The sequence below is a fragment of the Toxorhynchites rutilus genome, chromosome 2 (genome assembly GCF_029784135.1).
Source record: "Toxorhynchites rutilus septentrionalis strain SRP chromosome 2, ASM2978413v1, whole genome shotgun sequence".
NCBI classification, from domain to species: domain Eukaryota; kingdom Metazoa; phylum Arthropoda; class Insecta; order Diptera; family Culicidae; genus Toxorhynchites; species Toxorhynchites rutilus.
This window is the reverse complement of record NC_073745.1, coordinates 343,799,759-343,822,579: the sequence shown is the minus strand read 5'-3', so window position 1 is coordinate 343,822,579 and position 22,821 is coordinate 343,799,759. Positions and strand designations below refer to the sequence as shown.

Here is a 22,821-nt window from a genome sequence, read left to right as displayed (position 1 = left end):
TTCTAGAGTATATTCTTGAATGCCTAAACTACAGAAATATGGTAAAAAAAAAATTTCGATTTTTTCAGATTTCTAGACTAGAATACTAGAAGAATACTAACAAAAAAATGAAAAAAAAATACGGGTCTAATAGTTTGCGATAATAAAAACAAAACAACCACTTTTGACGAAAATCTGAGAACCATTATATCGGTTTGTCATGGAATGGCTGTTCTTGAATGCCTAAGCATCAGAAATATAAAGATTTTTTTTTATTTTCTCAAAAGCTGTAGACTAGAATACTGCCTGAACCCTTTCGCTACGAGCGTCGTCTTTAGACGACATCAGAGTGATACTGCACATCGATCATATCAGCGCGATGTGCATACTTTTCGGCGAAATGCTCCGTTCAGCGGTAGCACTCCGATGGAGCACACTGCCATAATGAAAGGGTTAAACAAACGAGCAAGCAATATCATCTTTTCACAATAAAGTTGCATTTTTATTAAAATAATAACGGAAAAATAGTTTCGCGCCCTACGAATGTCAAGGAAAAACGCTTTATAGCCTTTAATTTTTCACAAAACTGAAGAAGTTGTCAATCAACCCAACAAGATTCCAATTATGCTGAAACTTTATAAAAAGAAAATATCTCATTTATTCGTTCTCTGCCAGCACTGCTGCCTGGCCTAGCGTGAACGCTCATCACGATCACGATCTTTCTCACCTATTGCTTGAAATAAAATTCCGTTTCGATGATTTTCTGACGTTGAACACTCACCTGTAGTTAACAGATAAGTGCGTCAATTTGAAAAGATCAACATAAGACACACACACACACACATCAATGCAAAGCTGGGGCTAGAAAATGTTTCTCATTGGAACTCACCCAAACTCCAACATCAATCCGTTGTTTTTCTCACTTCTCTCACTTATGCACTTTGTTATACATAAAAACCCTCTCGGCGGGTGATATGCTTGTGTTCAGATGGGGGGGAACCAAACAAATCTATGAGCTAGTCGTCACCACATGAGAGTTGTTGGTTGGTGTGGTTGTCCGTCTCATTCATTAGCAGTTCGTTCGTTGGTTTGTTCGCATCGTATTGCGGTGCTCGTGACGACGTGATCGGTGGCTTCTTTGTACGCGTGAAGCAATTTAAGTGGTGACCAAAGCGTTCGCGAGGAATTGATATTGGGTGTGGTGTTTCGGGTTTGAACCTGAATGTTCGGATAAACACAACTTGAATCGATTAAAGTGAGGGCAATACTGTTTTAAATCCACCTAATAGATAGAATTCTTATGTTCAAGTGAATAAAACGGTGAAATGAAAATGAACGCAATAAAGTTTAATGTGTTTGCGTTGGCAAGTGTACTTCTGCCACTTTTTTGCGTCGCTCAGCGAACCCCTTCGATATCGTACATCACGCAGGAGCAAATTAAAGATATCGGGGGTACAGTTGAGCTCGAATGTTCCGTCCAGTATGCCAAAGAATATTCCGTCCACTGGATTAAAACTGGCCGCGATCGATCCGATGTAGTGTTTCTCTCGACGGGTAGCGCTTTGGTTTTGAAAGACTCGCGCTTTGCACTCCGCTACGATCCGTCTTCGTCCAGCTACATTCTGCAGATCAAAGACATTCAAGAAACCGACGCCGGAACCTATCAGTGCCAAGTGGTCCTTTCCGTGACCAACAAGATCACAGCTGACGTTGAGCTACAAGTCCGGCGTCCTCCAATCATCTCCGATAACTCCACCCAGTCGCTGGTCGTGTCCGAAGAACAGGCGGTTCAGATGGAATGCTACGCTTCTGGTTATCCGACACCGCAAATTACCTGGCGTCGGGAGAACAATGCTATCTTACCCACAGGTCAGTATCTACACTGCGTCTATCCGTCCATTATTGTTTCCCGAGTGCGTGAAACTATGCGTTTGGGAGTGACTGTGAAAAAAGAAAAACAAAGAAATGCTCAAAGTTCCCACATGATGCCCAGTGCGTTGATTAGTTTTAGAATCTTAAATGCGCGGTGATTCATACGCTTGGTTCAGAGCACAAACTTGTAGGAGCGATTCAGCGACGATCGCTGCTTGTGTGGGTTTTGCGGCGGGTGGTCACACTAACGCCCGAATGTAGAGTCGATTGCATAATTTGATGACACATATGATGAAAACCCGTTGGCCTGCATTAGCATAATAGTACCGTAACAGCCGTAACATGTGTGTAACACTGAAACAAATTTCTATTTCTGCAATTATTCTCAATAGAATATTTTTTTTCTGAAAACATCCCTTTATTTCTAAAACCTTGAACTGAGTCAAATTATTTTGTTCGATGCAAAGAAAGTACATTCTAGCGTGCGACTATAAAACAGCCAGCCGCTTTCATTCTTCCTCATAACCACAATCCGAACTTTCACCTTGACACCAATCACCAGAGAGGGCACAAGCACGGGCGGGAACTCCGTTAGTTTGGCCTTTGACGCTGACCAGTATCGATTATGATGCTGACGGAAGAAAATCTAGTTTTACCGACGGTAGAAAAAGGTGGAGTTATCACAACTGAGAAACCGGTTTCCTCCAGACGGGGAACACACAACACACCGGTTCGAAGGGTTACGACGAGGTACGTGGCCGGTGCGTTTCTTGGCACGGGGAACGCCTCATTCGTTTCCTGGCGGGTTCTAGGAACAACATATCGTAAGCATTGTTTTGAGTTGGCGTGTGTTCTAGAGCGTAATGGTTTTTTGTTGTGGGAAAATAAACGACCGTTGAGATTCAATGTTGCGTTGGATTGTTTTATAACTTTCATCACGTCTATCTCATGATATTGGTATTATATTTGTATGGTATTCTCATTTGTTTTCACTGTACAATAAAATGAATATGAATAAAACGGTCTATCCCTAAAAAATGAGAATTTAATTGAAATGCATTTGATCAAGAGTGTATCATATCATGACGATCTTGGAGACATTTCAATCTGCTCTTTGGCGGCGAAGCTTAATGTTATAACCACTTACAATTTATAGTTAGGTTGACCTAATGATTCTAGATAGAAAACGGAACACGCAAGCAAAAAATGTCTTTTATGGGATAAGGTGGCCCTGATCCGATTCCCTAAATTGTAACCGATATTCATCACATAAAATTCTACTGTTTTGGCGACCTTTTTTTTCCAATTCATTTATTTGTAAGGCTCAATCGCATGAGCTTTGCGGAGCCACTAATTCATGATTTGTTTTTACAGAATTTCAACTTAGATCTATGTTTAGTAGGTTTCGACCGATTACTCGCGGTTTACTCGAGGTTAGAGGGGCAACAATTTTTGTGGGATGGATCAGGTTAGGGATATGGATATGAGGTATCGTTGTCTCAACCGAGAGTTGCCGCACGCACTGTAGCATTGTGCATAAAGACCAGGGATAGCATCTGGTGTTCGACTATCTGTCGAGGGGGGGCGACGGTGAGATGAGGGGACAAGACAAACAAACTAATAACGAAAAAGAAAAAAAAACACACAAAAGCATTAAATTCTTATGCTAGTCCGTTTCACAAACATATAGATCAACTGCATATAGCAGATGTCGCGAGTTCCCAACACGTCTCTAACAGGAACATAGGGTTGTCTTCCTTGGACCTCAAGGGCATTCAAAAGGTACTCTCTGGCTGCGTAATTATCCGTACATTGCCAAACTGCGTGATCGATGTCATCGTAACCGTTTCCACACCGACAGACGTTGCTTTGAACAAGATTTATTCTGTGGAGATGCACTTCTAGCGAGTAGTGGTTGGACATAAGTCTACTCATTACACGAATGAAGTCACGACTTACGTCCAAACCTTTGAACCACGCTCTCGAAGAAACCTTTGGAATAATTGAATATAACCACCGCCCAAGACTTCCAGTGTCCCAATCGGTTTGCCAACTCAAGAGGGAACTCTGACGCAGTAATTGGAAAAATTCATCGTATGAAATCTGTCTATCAAACAATTCGCCTTCCTGGGCACCCACCTTTGCGAGAGTGTCCGCTTTCTCATTGCCAGGAATTGAGCAATGAGAGGGGACCCATACAAAGGTTAACTTATAAGATCTTTCGATCAGTGCACTCATCTGCTGCCTCACTTTTGCGAGGAAATAAGATGGGTGCCTACTAGTTTTCATCGACTGGAGAGCCTCAAGCGAACTGAGACTATCCGAGAAAATGAAGTAATGGTCTGCAGGCTTGTTGGAGATCATCCCCAATGCGAAGTCGATTGCTGCCAGCTCAGCAACATAAACGGAACAAGGTTCCTGCAGTTTACGGAAGGCGCTCGAATTTTCATTGAAAACACCGAAGCCAGTGGATCCATTGAGGCGAGACCCATCAGTGAAGTATCTTTTCATGCAATTGACTTTTTGGTACTTTCGGTTAAAAATACGGGGAATGAAAGTTGGTCGAAGCTGATCTGAAATCCCAAGTATTGCTTGTTTCATCGACAGATCGTATTCAATTGAGGAACTGCTGAAGTTAGCACGATCTGGAGTAAACGATGGAAGGCAAATATCTGACGAAATATAGTGGTAATAAATTCTCATAAACCGAGATTGTATATTTAGATGAAGAATTTTTTCAAAGTTTTCAATCACAAGTGTGTTCGTGACACCGCATTTCACCAGTATTCTGAGAGAAAGTTCCCAGAATCGGTTCTGTAGAGGAGTTACTCCTGCCTGAACCTCGAGACTCATGTTATGCGTTGAGTGCATACAGCCGAGAGCTATACGCAGACAATGATATTGAATTCGTTCCAATTTTAGAAGGTGACTTTTAGCTGCTGAGAGAAAGCAGAAAGAGCCATACTCCAGAATAGATAGAATAGTTGTTTTATAAAGCGTTATGAGATCTCCCGGATGAGCTCCCCACCACGTGCCGCAAATCGAACGGAGAAAGTTGACCCTCTTTTGACATTTTTGCTTCAAATACGTAATGTGGGTATTCCAAGTGCATTTTGAATCAAACCAGACACAAAGGTACTTGAAGGTCAATGATTGGGTAATGCTTCTGCCCAAAAGCTTGAGTTGCAGTTGGGCTGGGAACCGCTTTCGAGTAAACACTACCAGTTCTGTTTTCTGCGGCGAGAATTCGATCCCTAAGTTCCTTGCCCAGGAAGACAAGTTACCTAGGGAATTTTGCAATGGTCTTTGCAAGTTTTCGGCATGGGAACCTCTGACGGAAACCACACCATCATCTGCAAGTTGTCTTAGCGTGCATTGTTCTGCCAAACAACTGTCAATATCTTTCACATAAAAATTATAAAGAAGGGGGCTGAGACATGAGCCTTGGGGTAGACCTATATAACTATTTCTGGAAGTTGTCAGTTGTCCAAGGGTAAAGTTCATTCGCTTTTCTGACAACAAATTGTACAAGAAGTTATTCAAAATTCCAGGAAGTCCACATCTGTCCAGATTGTCTGACAGAATTTCTATGGAAACCGAATCAAAAGCCCCCCCTCATATCCAAGAATACTGAAGCCAGTTGCTCATTGTGCGCAAAGGCCAGTTGAATGTTTTGGCGACCTTGAAATTGAAATATACATGGTGTGTGACGAATGTTTGCATTAAACGACATATTATCTATTAGAAAATTAACGCCAGTTAGTGATGTATGCGATGAATATTTTGTGGTATATTTTCTTTCGCAACATATGGGAATTGTAAATTATTTTGATCAAATAATTTACAATTCAGAGGCCAAACCAGAAGTTCCTTTTTTGGACACTTTCATGTAGAATATCGTATTCCGATGCCATTTTGGAAACGAGGATGGTGACTTCCTGCTCAATGGAAAGACCAAAAATGAAGTTAGTGGAGTGGAATTAGACAAAGAAAATGTTAGAGACGAAGACCGTGTTAGAATAGCGGTAGTAAAGGACACATGAGCACCTTCCTCCAAATATTCGTAAACAAATTTTATTGAGTGAATGAAACTTATAACAACATCAAACATCAAGTATTTTATATGTACTTGCTTTATTCTCTCCGGCGAAGTTGTTCACTTTCAGAGGTTTATGGCTGAACCGAAAATTGTGATTTATCACTGTTCCAAAGGATAGGGCTTCGTTCTTGGAAATATCAAAAACGCGTTCTCAATTTAAAATATATATTTGGCGAGATCCATTTTTGACACACGTATAACTCTCAAGTTGCTGTCTGTCCTTCTACTGATGGGTCCTGTTTCGAATCATCTCATATGTGCTGTATTTATCATTTATATGGTAATTTTGTGGGTTGAACAGTATAACAGATTTAATGAGCGATGGTCAGTGGTTTGTATCAACAGGAGGAATGTTTCGACGATCATGTGATTTTACGAAGGCGATTATGATTTTCTTACTTACTTACAGACAGAAAAAAAAACAAAAACATGTATCTGATATATCTTCTAATTTGGTTGGTCTGTAGTTGACTATATTTGCTTCAGATCTCTGAGATTCGAGGATCCAAGACTCGATGGAATATTGAGACTTCAAAACTATGATCATATAGTACCGCTTGAGACCCTTCCAAGAGAAAGAGATAGATTCACTATATCATGAGCGTAAGCAGTTGAACATTTAAATTCATTCAACAAATAGGTTCGACAGTTTGCGATTGCACCTGGGAGCCGCTTCTATAGAAGTAGAGAGTTGAATTTCAAGTGCATTTTATCAATTAATCGTATTTCCGAAGCGGATTACTATACACCCATACCTCGCTTTACGGCCTGGATCCGTTCCACGAAACTTGGCCGCAAAGCGAAAAGTCGTATAAGGAATCAATTATTCTAATACAAATTCATTTAGAAATTTTATCATAAAATTTGTCATAACTCAGATCAAGGTTTTGTTTGACAATTCTTATTCGACCCTTCGTTGCCCACATATTGTTCATCGTAGAAAAAAATCGTTTCAACTGGTGCGGTAGTACCAGGCCTTGGCATCACTATCCCAATCAACACAATTCAGGACTCAAGCTGTCGATTCAGTTGAGTGGTCAAATTTCCTTTGTTGTGGCTTGGAGTGGTTTCTATGTTTATGATTTGTTATGCGAGCTACCCCAGAACCGCTTCATGAATTCCTTACGTTCTAGAAATTTGTGTTCCATTTCTAAAAATATTCACATCCACCGATTCGCAACTGGCACGGATAATAAGTTTATGATTTATCTAATTAATTATATTTCCTTTAATCATGTTCAATATTTTTCACAAAATGCTTTTATTTATCTGCGCAAGAAGTTTTATACAAATGCCACTTTGGATCTCTGATCTTTCAGTAATTGATTTTAATACAAATCATTTATATTGCAGTGAATCTCCTAGAGCCTTCTATTTTCCAATGTAACCTAATCATAAAAAATTTCACAGTTTTAAGAAATTCAACCTACTGTATTCCACCTGAATCAAACAGACTTTTCAGGACACTTTGCGTCTTACTTGTCAAAAATAATCATCAAAATTACCATCAATTTCAGTAGCAGATACATCAACTATTTCAACAAGACCAATAAATGTTTGAAAGGTAACTAACTGATATCTGATAAAAAGTTACAGTTTGAGAGCAATTTTGCATAACGTTTGCATTAAAAAAATGAACTTTTTTTTCGGTTCGATTAATTTCCCAAGGAAGGTTTATATTAGCTTACTTGCAAAAAAAATCTGCGCCCTTGCGAGCGGCCTTCCGGTAGTTAACCGGAACATTCGCCATGGCGGACGAAAACATGCGTGTAGGGATGTTTTTGAGTTTTTTCTTCGTTTTATTTTTTTATTTTCAATTCATTCTCAATTTTCGCGACAAAATTGTTGAAGTAGATCATAGGTTCCAGTTACGTTTTCGTTACGTTAATTCTCGATGGGATGTTGGGCTGGTTCACCGACTTGGGTACCTCATGGTTACTCAGCCGCTCCATATCCTCTAACGATCATTTCGAGTACTGGACCGACGCCAGATCCGGCCAGAACACCGAAACATCTGGCAGGCACTTTGTACTATAAATTTCGCCGTTCACGGCCAGTCCGGAGCTAAAAAAGAGCGGCTTTGACTTCTTGGGGGACTTGGTGTGTGAAATAAACTTCACTTCGGAGCTCACTTCCTTCGTGGAGGAAGAAAATACAAAGTCCCCTTCCAGTCGTTGCTATCCAGGGTGAGATAGGTCTCGTCGTCCATCACCATTGCCACGTCGCGATTCGCCGGGAAAATCGACTCGACCATCTTATTCAGCCGCTGCCGCTGCGTCATTGCCTGCAGCTCCGAGACCAGTGGAGGGACTTCCGTTTCCTGTCATGTATGTCCATGTTCGCCAGGTACTTTTTCACTATTTGGCCGGTTGCTCCGACCTCCCGGCCAAGCGCACGCAGCGATGTAGCCACATTCCCCTCGATCTTCCTCTTCAGCATCCTTTAGACCTACTTGCCGCTCAGGCCGCTCGTCGGCCGTCCGGAATCGGGCTTTTTTTTTATGCTCTGATTGTTGTCCAATAGTGCCATGATATTGTAGATGCCGAAAAGGGCGTATCCGGCGTCCACAAAGTCTGTTTTCAGCGCGGGGGAGTACCGTTCTTTGAACGCGCACACTTCTGAACGGAGTAGCTTCAATGTTTTCGCCATCATGGTTAGAGTTCGACTGAGAGAGCTGTCAATTTTTTTCTGCTGATTCATGGGTTACCATGATTGATGCTGCAAGGGTAGTTTCGTCAGTGCGTGTGAAAATAAACCTAATCGGCAATTTTTGTCCAATTTTTGCACGACTTTTGAGCGTGTACAGTATGTGGATTTAAGGAAGGACCTCGGTCTGGAAAATCGAAAAAAATAAACTTTTGTTTTTTGCATTTTTGAGAAGCTTATACCCTCAGAAATGTTGTTTCAACTGGTGGTATCGATATCTCAGGATCTACTCGATCGATATGGCCGAAATTTTTTATCAGCATGTAAAAATGATTTATCTAAGGCGTTACATAGCCGTTTTTTGATACCTTATTTTTTCGACTTTTTAAAAATCGCTATTTAGAGATTTTTCATGAAAAATATCTAATTTTTAACAAAAATGGCCGCCATTTAGGCAATTTTTCGAATTTTCAAAAGCCCCTATGTAGCGCTTTAGGTACTGTCCTAAAAATGCAAAATATTCATTGGAATTTGTTCTGCGACACCCCGTTGCTTCAGAACCGATACCACCAGCAAGGTACCGATTTTCAGACAGCATCTGCGCATCCAGCTGTCACCAGCGTCATAATCATTATTCGTGCACTCAAAAAATGGAAAATACATTCTCAAATATACCTTAAACAATAACCAAAATACACGAACACTTCAGTTTATTCGTAACATGACGAAAATTCAATTATGTTCCGACCTTCCAAACAAGGGTCCCCCCTTAAGCTGCGGCCCTTACGAGTGTGTAAGAATCCTGAATGTGCAAAAAATCGAAAGTGCTTCTGTTTTGGAGAGAAGATAGAATAGAATAAACGACCCTGAGAACCATATCCATGAATCCTGAGGCTTACAGACAGAAAAAAACAAAAACATATATCTGATATATCTTCTAATTTGGTTGGTCTGTAGTTGACTATATTTCCTTCAGATCTCTGAGATTCGAGGATCCAAGACTCGATGAAATATTGAGACTTCAAAACTATGATCATATAGTACCGCTTGAGACCCTTCCAAGAGAAAGAGATAGATTCACTATATCATGAGCGTAAGCAGTTGAACATTTAAATTCATTCAACAAATAGGTTCGACAGTTTGCGATTGCACCTGGGAGCCGCTTCTATAGAAGTAGAGAGTTGAATTTCAAGTGCATTTTATCAATTAATCGTATTTCCGAAGCGGATTACTATACACCCATACCTCGCTTTACGGCCTGGATCCGTTCCACGAAACATGGCCGCAAAGCGAAAAGCCGTATAAGGAATCAATTATTCTAATACAAATTCATACAAATTCAACCGGATCGATTCCAAATTAATTCAACATGTAACATGGTTTATCGTCAAAAATGCGGTTTTATATTTTTATTTCATTTAAATCAAAAATACATGCATAACATGTAGATACATTTGTACTTAAAAAAATAACAGACTCCATAAACCAACAACAATCCATACACAAAAATGAAACAACTTCATGTTACATAAAATTTGTGTATTCCATGCCAAACCAATCTCTCTCTGATTTTCGTTAAAATTGGTTGTTTTTTTCCTCATCGTGAAATATTAGACTCGATTTTTTTTATTGTTTTCATTAGGGTGCCCTATTGCATTTTAGAATGATCCGAAAAATCAATGTTTTCCCAAAAATTCCCCAATTTTTGGAAATGGGCACCCTAATGGAACAATAAAAAATATGGATTTAATATTTTGCAACAGGAAACAAAACTATCACCCTTTAGGAAAATCTGAGAACCCCAATATCGATTTGCAACAGAATTACTATTTGTCGATATCGAAAAAAAAGTTTTTTTTTCCGTTATATCGAATCATTGTAGGCCGAAAATCGAAAATGTGCCCTAATTGAGAAGGGCCGTTATAGCGAAATGCCGTATAACGAGGTGTGGGTGTAGTGTTCCGATAAACACTCGACGAATTTGAATGAAATTCATATTTTTATATATGCAATATGCTGCGTAAGCTCTACTACTCAATAGAATTTTTTTAACGAGTTATATAACTGATAAACAAACGCCGTTTTTCATCAAATCCACAACACCCAGCGGCAACAATATTTTGCAGTTCTGATACTGGGAAAAAATCGAAGAGCCGGTCATCGTTCATATTCAACACATCTCGGTAATTACGCCACTGTTTTTTTTTGTGTTCGTGTGATAACCCTTCTCATCCCTGTTTCTGCTGGGAATTGAATAAAAATCGTTTCTGGTTAACATCAGTGAATGGATGTGTGTTTTTCTCGTGGCATATTATTGATTGAGGTTGGGTTTTTTTCCGATGTGGCCAATTAGCGCGAAATATTTCGAATGAGCTGTGGGGTAACTCTTTTCAATCTTCCCCCGAGGAGCAGATACTAGGCAATCATTTTTCAGCATCAATTCGGTAAAAAATCGTCATCATTTTCTGAGCAAATGGATTCTCCCGCACGATGTCAAATATCGTGACCCCAGGCTTTGATGAAAGTGTGTTCAAGGCGAGAACAGAGGTCTATCCCCGAACAAGTGTTCGGAAAATGTTTTGACGAATAAATTATTTCTTGGCATAAATGTGTAATTTCGGAAAATTGAACTTGAAAATCGAGCGAATAATCATGATGTACCAAGAATGATTCACACAATGTTAGCAGCAAATTCATTTCTTTTGTATGCCAAGAAATACGTTGAACAAACAACAGAAAAGATAAGGGTATCCCAAAAGGCACATTATTTCCTTTTCCGTCGTGAAACTTAACCGAAGGAGCAATGTTATCGACAAATCCTCATTGTGGTTTAAATGAATACAACCTGAAACAGATTTTTTTAAACAAGACAAACTCTCCCTCGTTGTTTTATCGTTTACACTAACTAAAACGTTTTCAAGCAAATTTGGGATAGTCTGTACAAATCCAAGAAATTAAACTCTCTGACTGGCGTGTCTGACTAATACGAATGCTACACGTACTCCCCTGTACGCAATTGAGTGAGGGGTACAAGGAAATAGTGGGTGTTGTCAGTTAACAAGTCGCCATAAATCGTCCCTCACCCCAAACAACGAACCCTACACCCAAACAAGTCTAGTCCTGTCGTCGCCGTCCAGGATTTAAAAGGGCGCCTTCAGTTCGGCGCCAGTTTTCAGTTCATTCCCGAAACCTTCAGCTTTAACTTGGACTTTACAAATAAATAACAGGCAAACAAACATGTAAATTTGTTTATTCCCTGGACAACCCCTCGGAATGCGTTGAAATATGTAAGCATCATAAAACAATATCTATAATTGCCAATCAAACTCTAATGTGTAAGTGAAAGTTATATTTCCGTCTGCGAACACCATTCCGAAGGTGAAATTAAATTTGTTGAGGTGTTCTAATCAACAGACAACTGTTCCAATTCGCTTTGTGAGTTCAGCATGAACAAAGTGAGATGAAATGGATAATTGTCGGTAGGTATAGGTTTTGTCCAATTAACGGTGCATTGTGTACCCGATGTCATAATTCCTGGCGCGTATGCTCGGGGCATTGAATATGCTGCCTGAGCGCTGTTGCGCTCATACCAACTCCGATGCCGTTTTTGTGATGAATTAGAGGAATCAGAATATGCGTTTGGAGAGGGATTTCACACAAGAGCGATAACGAACAATTGCAGCATTCGGCCGATGTTTTCTTTATTCTCATTACTCCCGTTTTTCTAGAGCAAGAATAATATTTGTTGAATTTGCATCGTGTTTTTTTTCTGCCAGTGATCCATTTTTCAGCTGCGATGGCGCGGTGGGATTGAAATTCAAATGCCGTAACAAATCCTGTCGGTGAGCAGTTGATACTGCCCGTTGTTGCAGCGTAGTTCAATTAATCTCGAATGCTGTTGAAAGAATTTCAGTTTGAACTGAAATTGCTATTGCTACAGTGGTAGACATTCGTTTAGCCGCACCCTATTTTTCTTCAATATTTTAAAAAATAAGTCAATTCTTTGTACAGTTTTGCTCATAAAAGACGATCATTCTTTATTTTCATCGAATTCATTCTAAAAAAAAGTATAAATTCACTTTTTGTTTTCTAAATATGTGGAATCAGGGTGGACATTCGTTCACCCGCATCCTAAAATTTCAATAAAAGAAAATTTGTGCGGCAAATTTCTAGTCCAATCGGTAGCTAATATTTAGTATATCCACCTCCAATTCGGATCACTTTGAAAACTCGATTTGGCATCGAGTCAAACAGCTTTTAAAGTGTTGCCATATTGATTATAGCCCAACATTCCTGCATTACTGCTTTGAGACTGGAAATGTTGTCAAATTGTCATCCGTTTGTATAGACCATCTCGGCCAAGATTCTCCATAGGTTCTCTATAGGATTGCAATCGACTGCCAGCAGGTCATTCAAGAAGCGGAATGTCCTTCTCGGCAAACCATGCCTTCGATTGCTTGGAAACGTGGATCTATGCATAATCCTGCTGAAAAAACGACATCCTCGGTAGCGTTATTCTCAATATGGCCAATCAAAACGTCCTCCAGTAATTGAAGATACCGTTCTGAATCATATTTCGGACACTTTGTTCTAATATCTTGAAATGCTTAATGCACTGATGATACAACTATCAAATTAATATCACAATTGCTTCTTTAGAGTAATCCCATTGGTTTCACTATCACTTCACATGAGAACTACATTTAAAGTATAACATAATCGGCAGAAATATTACAACACTACTCATTATCGTTTGTTTTTGACGTTTCCTTAGCATGAGCACCCATTCATAAACATTTAAATTTCTCCCGTGTTTCATCCGTTCTCATCATTGTTAACAGTTTACTGTGATTGCTTGGTAAGTGTTTCGCAGTTGACTATAAAATATAATCAAGTGTAATATCACTTTCGTCCAAAAAAATACAAAATAAAGTGTCCGAAATTTGATTTAAATCTGCCCGAAATTTGATTTAGTGTCCGAAGTTTGATTCTTATTCGCTTCTTTGAAAAGCATTTTATTCGATAAATAGATTTCAAAGTAGAAAGCTTAAGAAAGCAATAAATTTAGATCTGTTTTCTGCATCATATGCATCATAAGCGTCCGAAGTTATGATTCAGAACGGTACTTTTCGGAGTTCATTCTGGTGAAAATGAAACAAATGAGAACCTTGCTGTGACAGGAAACGGCTCCCCACACTGTCAAACTTCCGCCCCCAAAGTTTCGCTTCGATTTCACGACATGCCGTTGACTTAAATTGTACCATTAGTAACTGTACAGTTCGGACCATCCAAATTGAGCTTTTTTGTCGGAAAATACAACATTTTTCCATGTCTATCACTGTATTGGGTATCTAACTTATCTTCCGCCCGCATATGTTAGATACATCCTCATCTGTCTAGTAGTCAAGCATGTCTAGAAGTCATTATTAACAAGGGACTCGCATTGCGGAACAAACATAGGAAACTTGACTGAATTTGAGTCCTGGCCGTGAGCTTTCTATTCGGATCATCCAAGACGCTTAGAAGTGTATCCTAAGGTGGGCCAATATGTCGAAACAACTCCGCATCCATCGTGAAAGTATACTGTGTCATGATTGTAAACAAACAAACAATACGTTTGTGAACGGTTTGTGAATTTTATTCAATACGACATTTTACGATGCGTACGTTGCATCTTTTCTATACGCAAACAGTTTATCTTCGAATAAAGTACTAATTTAAACTAAACACCACTGAAAATCTTGAGAGAACGCAAAAAACCAGACGCATGGGATCAAGCACTCTCTTTTTCGCTTCAGGTAAATAATTCCCCTTCAGCTTTCTTTCATACTGTTTTTATATACCGCTCCACTAACCAGATGGTTTGAAGACATGTCTTCATTTTGAAAACATTTGATTCTGTGGAGGCTTTTTGAAGACATTATGAAATATGTGAAGACATTTCAGTGGATTTTTGTGAGATATTATTTCCATAAAATTGCATCTTATGGCAGAAAATATCGTTAAAAAAAAGTAAGACTTTTGTCTCAGTGTCATTTACTCGCTTTTTCCACAGGCCAAGTAAAGGGTGTGTCACATCAAATTGCATCACGGAAAAAACGCTGTAGAAATTTAATTTTTAGGAATTATATCTTCAGCTTTCGCTTATAATCAGATAAGAGTGTATAGATCACGTTGGCCATGCTTCACTGTCAATTTTTCGTAAATTTGGAAAAATGTCGTCGAACGAAAAAGAGCGTCGTGAATTAATCCTGCACACTCATTTCGAGAATCCGGAGTTGTCACATCGGGACATCGGTAAGATGCTGGGAATCGTCCAATCCACGGTCAGCAGAGTACTAAAACGATACTTCGAGAACCTTACCATCGACCGGAAGGTGAAGAACGGCAAAAATGGATGCTCCGTCAGTGAAAAAGATCACAAGCGCGTAGTTAAGCAGTTTAGACGTGATCCGAGAAGTTCGGTCCGGGATGTCGCCATCAAGCTGAATTTGTCAAGTTCATTCGTCCAGCGGACCAAGCAGCGGGAGGGCCTGCGTACATACAAGGTTCAGAAGGCTCCTAACCGCGACGAAAGGCAAAACATGGTGGGGAAGACGCGAGCCCGGAAGCTGTACACCGAAATGTTGACGAAGCCGCATTACCTGGTAATGGACGACGAAACCTACGTCAAAGCGGACTTTCGTCAGCTGCCGGGCCTTTTGTTCTTCTCCGCAGAGGACAAATTCAGCGTTCCGGAGGAGATTCGCAAACAGAAACTATCCAAGTTTGCCAAAAAGTACATGGTGTGGCAAGCGATCTGCTCTTGCGGAAAGCGGAGCGCCCCCTTCGTGATGACCGGCACGGTAAACGGGCTGTCGCATTAAATGTAAATTACTATATCAGTTTTCCAAACCAAATGCTTTCATTTATGATTCCTACAATTTCAGAAGTTTATGAATTTTAATTGCAATCGCAAAAAAGACTAACAAACATTATATGTCCGCTTCCAAATCTGGCAACTCAGTCTGGAAGTCCGTGAGGTAAAACGTCAACATCATGCATCCATATGAAATGTCACGATATTGATGCCCGAAAATCAGAAAATCCGGATTTCTGCGTTGTCGGCCATGTTCAGCTGTCATTATGCTCTCAAATGTCATCATATTGTCAATAAATTTGACCGTGTAAGGTCCGCTTTAGATGTTATCGAATGCTTTTGTTATTATTAAACGATCCTTTCATGTGAGTACACGTTTTTCTCAGTTTGTGAAAACGCGTTTTTCTCTTGGTTATTCGAAACCAGTTGAATATTTGATAGTTGCTATCGGGAATCTCTATCGCATGATTCTGAACCGAATTCCGTGGTATCAGCTTCATTTGAATGTGTAATATATTTATTGTTGACAATTATAATTGAAATTCACTTAATGTTTATGTAGATTCTAGGTATACTATGCAAACAAGATTGAAAGTGTCTCGAAGGTTCTCTATGCTTTGGAAAAATACTTGCACCTGGGTAACTCCAAGTACCAGAGGAGTTTATTATGCGTACTGTAAGATTTACGACAAACTAAACGCGATAGCCATACTACAGCTGGAAAACAATTGAGCTTGGTAACAAAATTGGAGTCGTTTATAGATAAGACTGCAAAAATTAAACAAGCTGAAGTTCAACTTGTCGGTTAGGCTGTAGAACATACTAAAGCGATGCAGGTCATCGAAGACTATACTCGGATATCCAATTTCTATTGGGCGAACCATGGCTATTATGGACAATGTTCTTGGTGCGACGCATCATGAAGAGTTATCTGATGTAATTAAGCAAACTAAGTTCAGTCTCATAACTGACGAGTCAACGGATGTGGCAACCCGAAAAGCATTAGTTGAAGTAGTCAGAACCTCCACGTGGAACAAGGAAGAACTCACTATTCGATATTACTTTTACACTGTCATAGAATTAGCTGAGGCTGAATCGATCATTATATACAACGCAATTGTCAAGAAGTTTGAGCAAGATGATATTCCATATAAGCAAAACCACATTTGTTTTGCTGCGGATGGAGTAAACGTTATGATGGGTGGCAATCATTCAATGCTACTCTACTACTACTCTATTGCAAAGAGATTGTCCATTTTTCATTGTAATGAAATTCATATGCCACTCCTTTGTGCTTTGTGCATCTTATGCTTGTCGGAATCTACCATCGTATGCGGAACAAATGTTTAAGAACATTTATGCATTCTTGAGTGACAGTCCACTTCGTATTAAATTTGAAGAACTGCTAGGCATCCTTGAATTAAAACCTCTCAAAATGTTGCATGACAGCGCAACACGATGGCTATCTGTGGATTTTCTGTTTGGAAAAGTTTGTTCATATTCCTTATTTTTGGTAAAATAAACGAGAGAAATGTTAAATACAACTCCGTTAGAGGGTTATTCAGATTTTCTTTAATTCTTTCCATATTTTCTAGCTATCTTCGGTCTATCGAAATATCGTGGCAATTGATGTAGATATTGAGTGCATCGAATCTGTTCGCGCGCAACTGGTATAGTTTTTCGGACACTGTTTAAAATAATCGATATAAATTCAAAATTGCGACAATTAACGCGAACACAGCTTTATTCGATATAATGTTAGCTTATCGATGATACATTTATGACTTCTATTTATTCTCTGTACAATCAGCTGGTATATTGTAACAACGAATCCTCGATCAAAAGCAACACGGAAAACGTTCTGTACAGAGAGAATTAATCTCTCTGTGTGATTGTTGCTCAATGTGAAACAAGCCAAGTGATACTATGTGAGTAAAGAGGAACACAATATCACTTGGCTGTTGTGGATTACGTTTTCTTGAGGTGTTCAATTTATTTCCCGCATAAACATGCATAAACACATTATAGTTATGTTTGGTGTGATACCGACAGTTCACACCAGTACAGCCAAATCAGCTGTAACAGATTGTCCCCGGCTAATCACAGTTTTGACGTAGGATTACGTCTTTCGGGAACATATTGAGGTACAAATTGAAAATCGAAAATCGAGCGCACCGAGAAAATTGTCCAATTTCCAATGCTTATTGCTAAGTCATTTCATGATGGATTGATGAGATTTTTGCGTCAATCAATTTCGGCATTCCATAACAATTTTTCAGATTGAATAAAATAATATATGTCATGAAACTAACTATCGAACAATTGAAAAATCTCAACCCCTATCCTAACGGAAATACCCGCTTATGATTGGTCAAATTGACGACACGTGCGGCGGGTCCCTAACAGAGACATCAAAACCAAGCTGCCTGAGGGAAATCGGCATTGCAGATACATGAATGAAGGGGGAGTTTTTTTCCCCACCGACATGTATTCCCTGAAAGAGATTTCAAATCCAAGGTGTCTGGGGGAAATCCGCATGTAAATACCCTCGTGGTCGATAGTTTAACTAACGACGCACACAAATGGATAGTGCTCATTGTATCTAGCGTGGACATTGCTGATTGCATAGGTGCTGGCGAATAAGTTGGGAGCGATAAACGAGTGTTTTTTTTTTGTTATTTTCGTTCCAACTAGCGGCCCAATTCTATGTTTTAATAAGTTTACCGCAAAGTCATTGGAATAGCTTTGCTGTTGCACTCAAACAGACTCTCGCAACAACGCAGACGCACACACTCTCTCACACAAAAAAACGCATCGCAGCTGCTCACTGCTCACTCTCTCACTATGTTTGTGTTTACGTCAAGAATACGAACATTTACGACCGTTTACGACTGTTCACGACGACCGCGCTTTATTTTTTAGCGATTTTATTTATAGTAAGAAGAAAAACATACACGCAGACGCGCACAGTTTGACACAAAAAAGAATGACACAAAAAAGAACGTATCGCAGCCGCTGACTGCTCTCTCTCTCACACACTGTTCTTGTTTACATCAACCCACCAACCAAGGCGCCTCTATATGTACCAGGTGAAACAATCATATGAAATGCACTTTCAGCCATATTAGAATTGCTGTCGGTATTGTTTACAAACAGCATCAGAACGCTGCCGGCGGCTCTCTAGAAACTGCTACGACGCTTATTCGAACGATGCCTACTATGTTCGGCTTTCGCGAATTTATGTGAAAAAGAAGGGATAATTTTGTAGAATTTCATTCTCTTTTCCACTACTCTCGCATGTAAAAATGCAAAAATGACGTATCGTAGTAATAACAAAACAAACAACCCCCGCTCCACAAACCGTAATCCCCTTCTTATTGAAGTGATGATGTTGCTTCACCTGTTCTACATTGATATAAGCGCCTTGCCACCAACTAACCAAAACGCACATACACACGTACACGCACACACACACACGCACACACAAACACATACACGCACAAACGAACACATGCACACACGCAGACGCGCACACTTCGCGCAGTGATAAAATGAACAAACTGTTGTGTGCTGTATGCTGGGGGGACGGGGCAGTGTTATACACACTGCGTACTGCGGGTGCTGGCTCGTTCTCACACAAAAAACACATCGCAGCTGCTCGCTCTCTCACTCTGTTTGTGTTTACGTCAAGAATACGACCATTTACGACCGTTTACGACTGTTCACGACGACCGCGCTTTATTTTTTTGCGATTTTATTTATTTTCGTTCCAAAAAGAGTCTTTCTATGGGTTGATTGAAGAATGATGTTTCAATGAACTGAATAGAACTTATGCTTGATAGATAATTTAATATATTTAATAATTTAATTTAAAATTTAAATTTGGAGCTTTTATGTTGGTAGCTTCGTGAAATTTCATATCATTGACCGATCATGTATTGTGAAACTTTTAGCACAACTGTAAGTGTAAAATTGTATATGGTAGCTATTGTGTTAACATGATTTGAAATATGAAACGATATTTTTTCCCCAAGGAAAATTCAGGCGATGAGCAAAATTGGAAAAATGAAGTATTCGAAAAAGTGATTTCACATATGCTCTACATATCGTATTTGGTGCTGTTAGCCCAATTGAAAATCGGATTGAGGCATGTAGCATCGTGTTCCGTTGGGTTTAAAGCGAAAAGAAAATGGATTGAATAAACATCCAGAAAATAAAAAAAATTATAAATTAAATTATCACTTTTTTTCTGGTGAGAAAACTTGTGTTCGATAATGATAATTATTTTATATTACATTGATGAGCTTTTTTTTCTTTATTTCATCCATACATAACACAGGAGCCATCTCGTCCAGAACAACAGAGGGTGGCTTTGGTACGTGATACGCACCATCTAATAACTATTCACCATTTCTCTATCACTATCACTCGGTTATGGACACTGGTGGAGTGAACAAACAATACCTAACAACCAGACCAAACAGACCCAAATCATTATCGAAGAGTTTAACAATGTAATTCTTCAAACATATCCAAAATCAGCATGCAACAGATAGCCTAACGTAATCCTACGTCAACTCTGCGGTCGTGTCTTGAACACAACCCTCCTGTGACTTTTTTGCATTTGATGATACCCTTCGTCGTTGGTGGTGGAATTCCCTGAAACGGACGCCCCTTGACGTTAGTGATTCTGCTACCGCGGAATGTGTGTCCCCTGCGTCGGTATTTTCGGGTAAAATCAGGTCTGGTTGATGTCAGATGTGCCTCGAAAATATCAAACGTAAAAACTGTGATTAGCCGGGGACAATCTGTTACAGCCGATTTGGCTGTACTGGTGTGAACTGTCGGTATCACACCAAACATAACTGGCTCATTGACCAGCACAACTGTTACACCCTCACACTGCATGCTTTCCACCACCAAAAACAAAACGGGTTACCTCGACTCTGGTTCGAGTACAAATTTGGTGTCGCCAAAGCAAACGTTGTTCCATTTGATACAAACTGCGACTAGGTAAATGATCGGTTAGCTTTTTGAAATTTCAAAATACACATAACTTAACTGGCGTGCGGGGGCCTCTGGACCCCCGCCGTTGGAGGAGTCCAAGTTCTCCCCATGTGGTAGGCGATTAATAATTATTCGGACAATAAGTGTCATATCCAGCGTTGTGTTCTTCAAATCGATACCTTTTTCGTTTTGTCTGCTGGGATGATCGTTGCAGCCGGCCGCCGACGCAAAAGTAGCCGCATGTACTCTGCCGACGTGGTGAGACTGAGTTTGATTCTGATGTATCAAAGTCTTCAATTGAAGAGGATCTGTGTCGGCGATTCCGACTCAGAACTTTGGGCTGCCCTACAACATTTGCTATTGTGCAAACAGATGTGGTCGAATAGATGACACTAGCTGGGCTGCGTGGAATTTTTCCTGACAGGATCCATCCAAACAACGTGTTTTGTAATGTTGGTCCATCCTCAGTTACTTTATGTCGACCATCGGTTAGGAGATCCATGTAGTACTCCGCACCGATGATGACGTCTACTGGACCGCTCTCATAGAATCGAGGGTCTGCCATGATCATCGTGTCAGGAAGAGTCCATGTGGACGGACTGAAGTTCGTCGTCGGCAACGGCACTGTTAATTCTGGCAATATGTGGAACTGCATCTCCTCTGCAAACGGTGAAATGGTCGGTGAGCGTGGACAAACTGTTGCTTTTATTGCTTTCGTTGAGATACTGCGAGATAACCCAATTCCTTGTACGCACAGAGATGCCGGAGTTTCGGTGAAGTTAAGCTTTTTCGAAAAAGCACTGGTCATTAGGCAGTGCGTTTCCAAAATTGTCTTTTACTCGAATGAGTGCCGTTGATAGAAGGATATCAGGTGTTGGTGTTATAGGAAGAGCTACATAATTCTGGCTCGTAGTGGCTTGATCTGTGGTCAACTGTGAGTGTTGTTCACTATGCGAATTTGCAGTGTTTGTGTTTCGTGACTGAGTGTGTGTCTGTTGGTTTAAATTGTGTTGCATGGATTGTGGTTGTTGCGTCGGAGAATTCAACGTCGTTGCTGCTGACTGCGGCTGTGGAACGGAGTATTTAATCTGTCCGGTATGTAGCATCGAATGGTGTTTTTGGCGACAGTGGTGACATGTTCCTCTTTCACAATTTCTAACGACGTGTCCAGGATGAAGGCAGTTTTTACATAGTTGGTAGCGCGATACAGCGTTGTTCCGCTCAGGAATATTCATAGATTTGAATACCGCACACTGAAAGGGTGAATGCCATGAATCGGAGCAAAAGGGACATCTTGCAAGAGTCTTCCATGCAATATGGCACACTGCCACCCTGGGTTGACGTTTATCTAAACTTGATGGTTTGACAGAAACAACTGACTGCAATACAGAACTGTGATTTCGAAGATATGTCAGGAGCTTCTCATAGGTAGGGACTTCTTTACTGTTGTGATGTGTCTCCCAATTTCGTAGAGTAGCGGAATCTAACCTTGAACATAACATGTGGACTAATAGAGTGCTCCAACCGGAAACGTTCTCGCCTATTTTTTCCAACATCTGCAGATTTTTCTCAAATTCGCAGATGAGGCTATTTAGTCCGTCGTAGCTTTCTCTTTTTAGTGGTTCGACAGAGAAGAGAGCGTCCAGGTGTGCCTTCACAATAAGTTTCTGGTTTTCGTATCTGGTATGCAGTATCTTCCATGCGACAGAATAATTGATAGCAAAAAACTCGATGCCATTTACCTCCTGCAGCGCTTCTCCAGTAAGCGAGGATTTAAGGTAAGTGAACTTGTCCATCTCCATCAACTGCGAATTATGATGGATTAGACTACGGAATGTGTCACGAAATGTAACCCATTCCTTCACGTTTCCGCTGAATGTTGGAAGATGAATCTCAGGAAGCTTTACCCGTGAAACCGTTGAAACTGTTGCTTGCAAACACTGATGTGGGTTACTATCGAACTTCTGAGGTTCAGTCTTGATGGGTTTCAGTTCCAATAGTTGTGCTTTCAGCACACAATACCGATCCTCAAATTCTTGCATAGCGTTGAAGTTAGCCTTCTCACGTTGTTGATCTGCGTCTTCCATCGCTTCCCTGTCCTCATCATCAATCCTATCTACGTTTGTATCCTCCAACAGAAGCTCAATTTTACCACGGATTATATAGAACTCCTTACACCCCTCTTCTAATCTTTGGATCCGAATGTCAACCTGGTTTCCATCTCTTTCTGCTTCAAAATTAATGATGAACCGCTCCACGACATCCAAATTGCTCAACAACTGCCGTTCTCTTTTTGTGAGCGTTCTCAATTCGGTACTCATTTTGATGCGCTTGTAATAATTTATTCCAGTAACTCACA

General features: G+C 40.1%; 1 protein-coding gene across 1 annotated transcript in view; it reads left to right on the top strand.

Annotated features, from left to right (window-relative positions):
• The first annotated feature begins 994 nt into the window (after positions 1–994).
• The window catches only part of LOC129769048 (lachesin), a 42,911-nt gene continuing 21,084 nt past the window's right edge, over positions 995–22,821 (top strand). Inside the window, exon 1 of the mRNA XM_055771060.1 lies at positions 995–1,848. Within this exon, the coding sequence (XP_055627035.1) occupies positions 1,305–1,848 (544 nt within the window). The 5' untranslated portion in view covers positions 995–1,304. The remainder of the gene's footprint in view (positions 1,849–22,821) is intronic.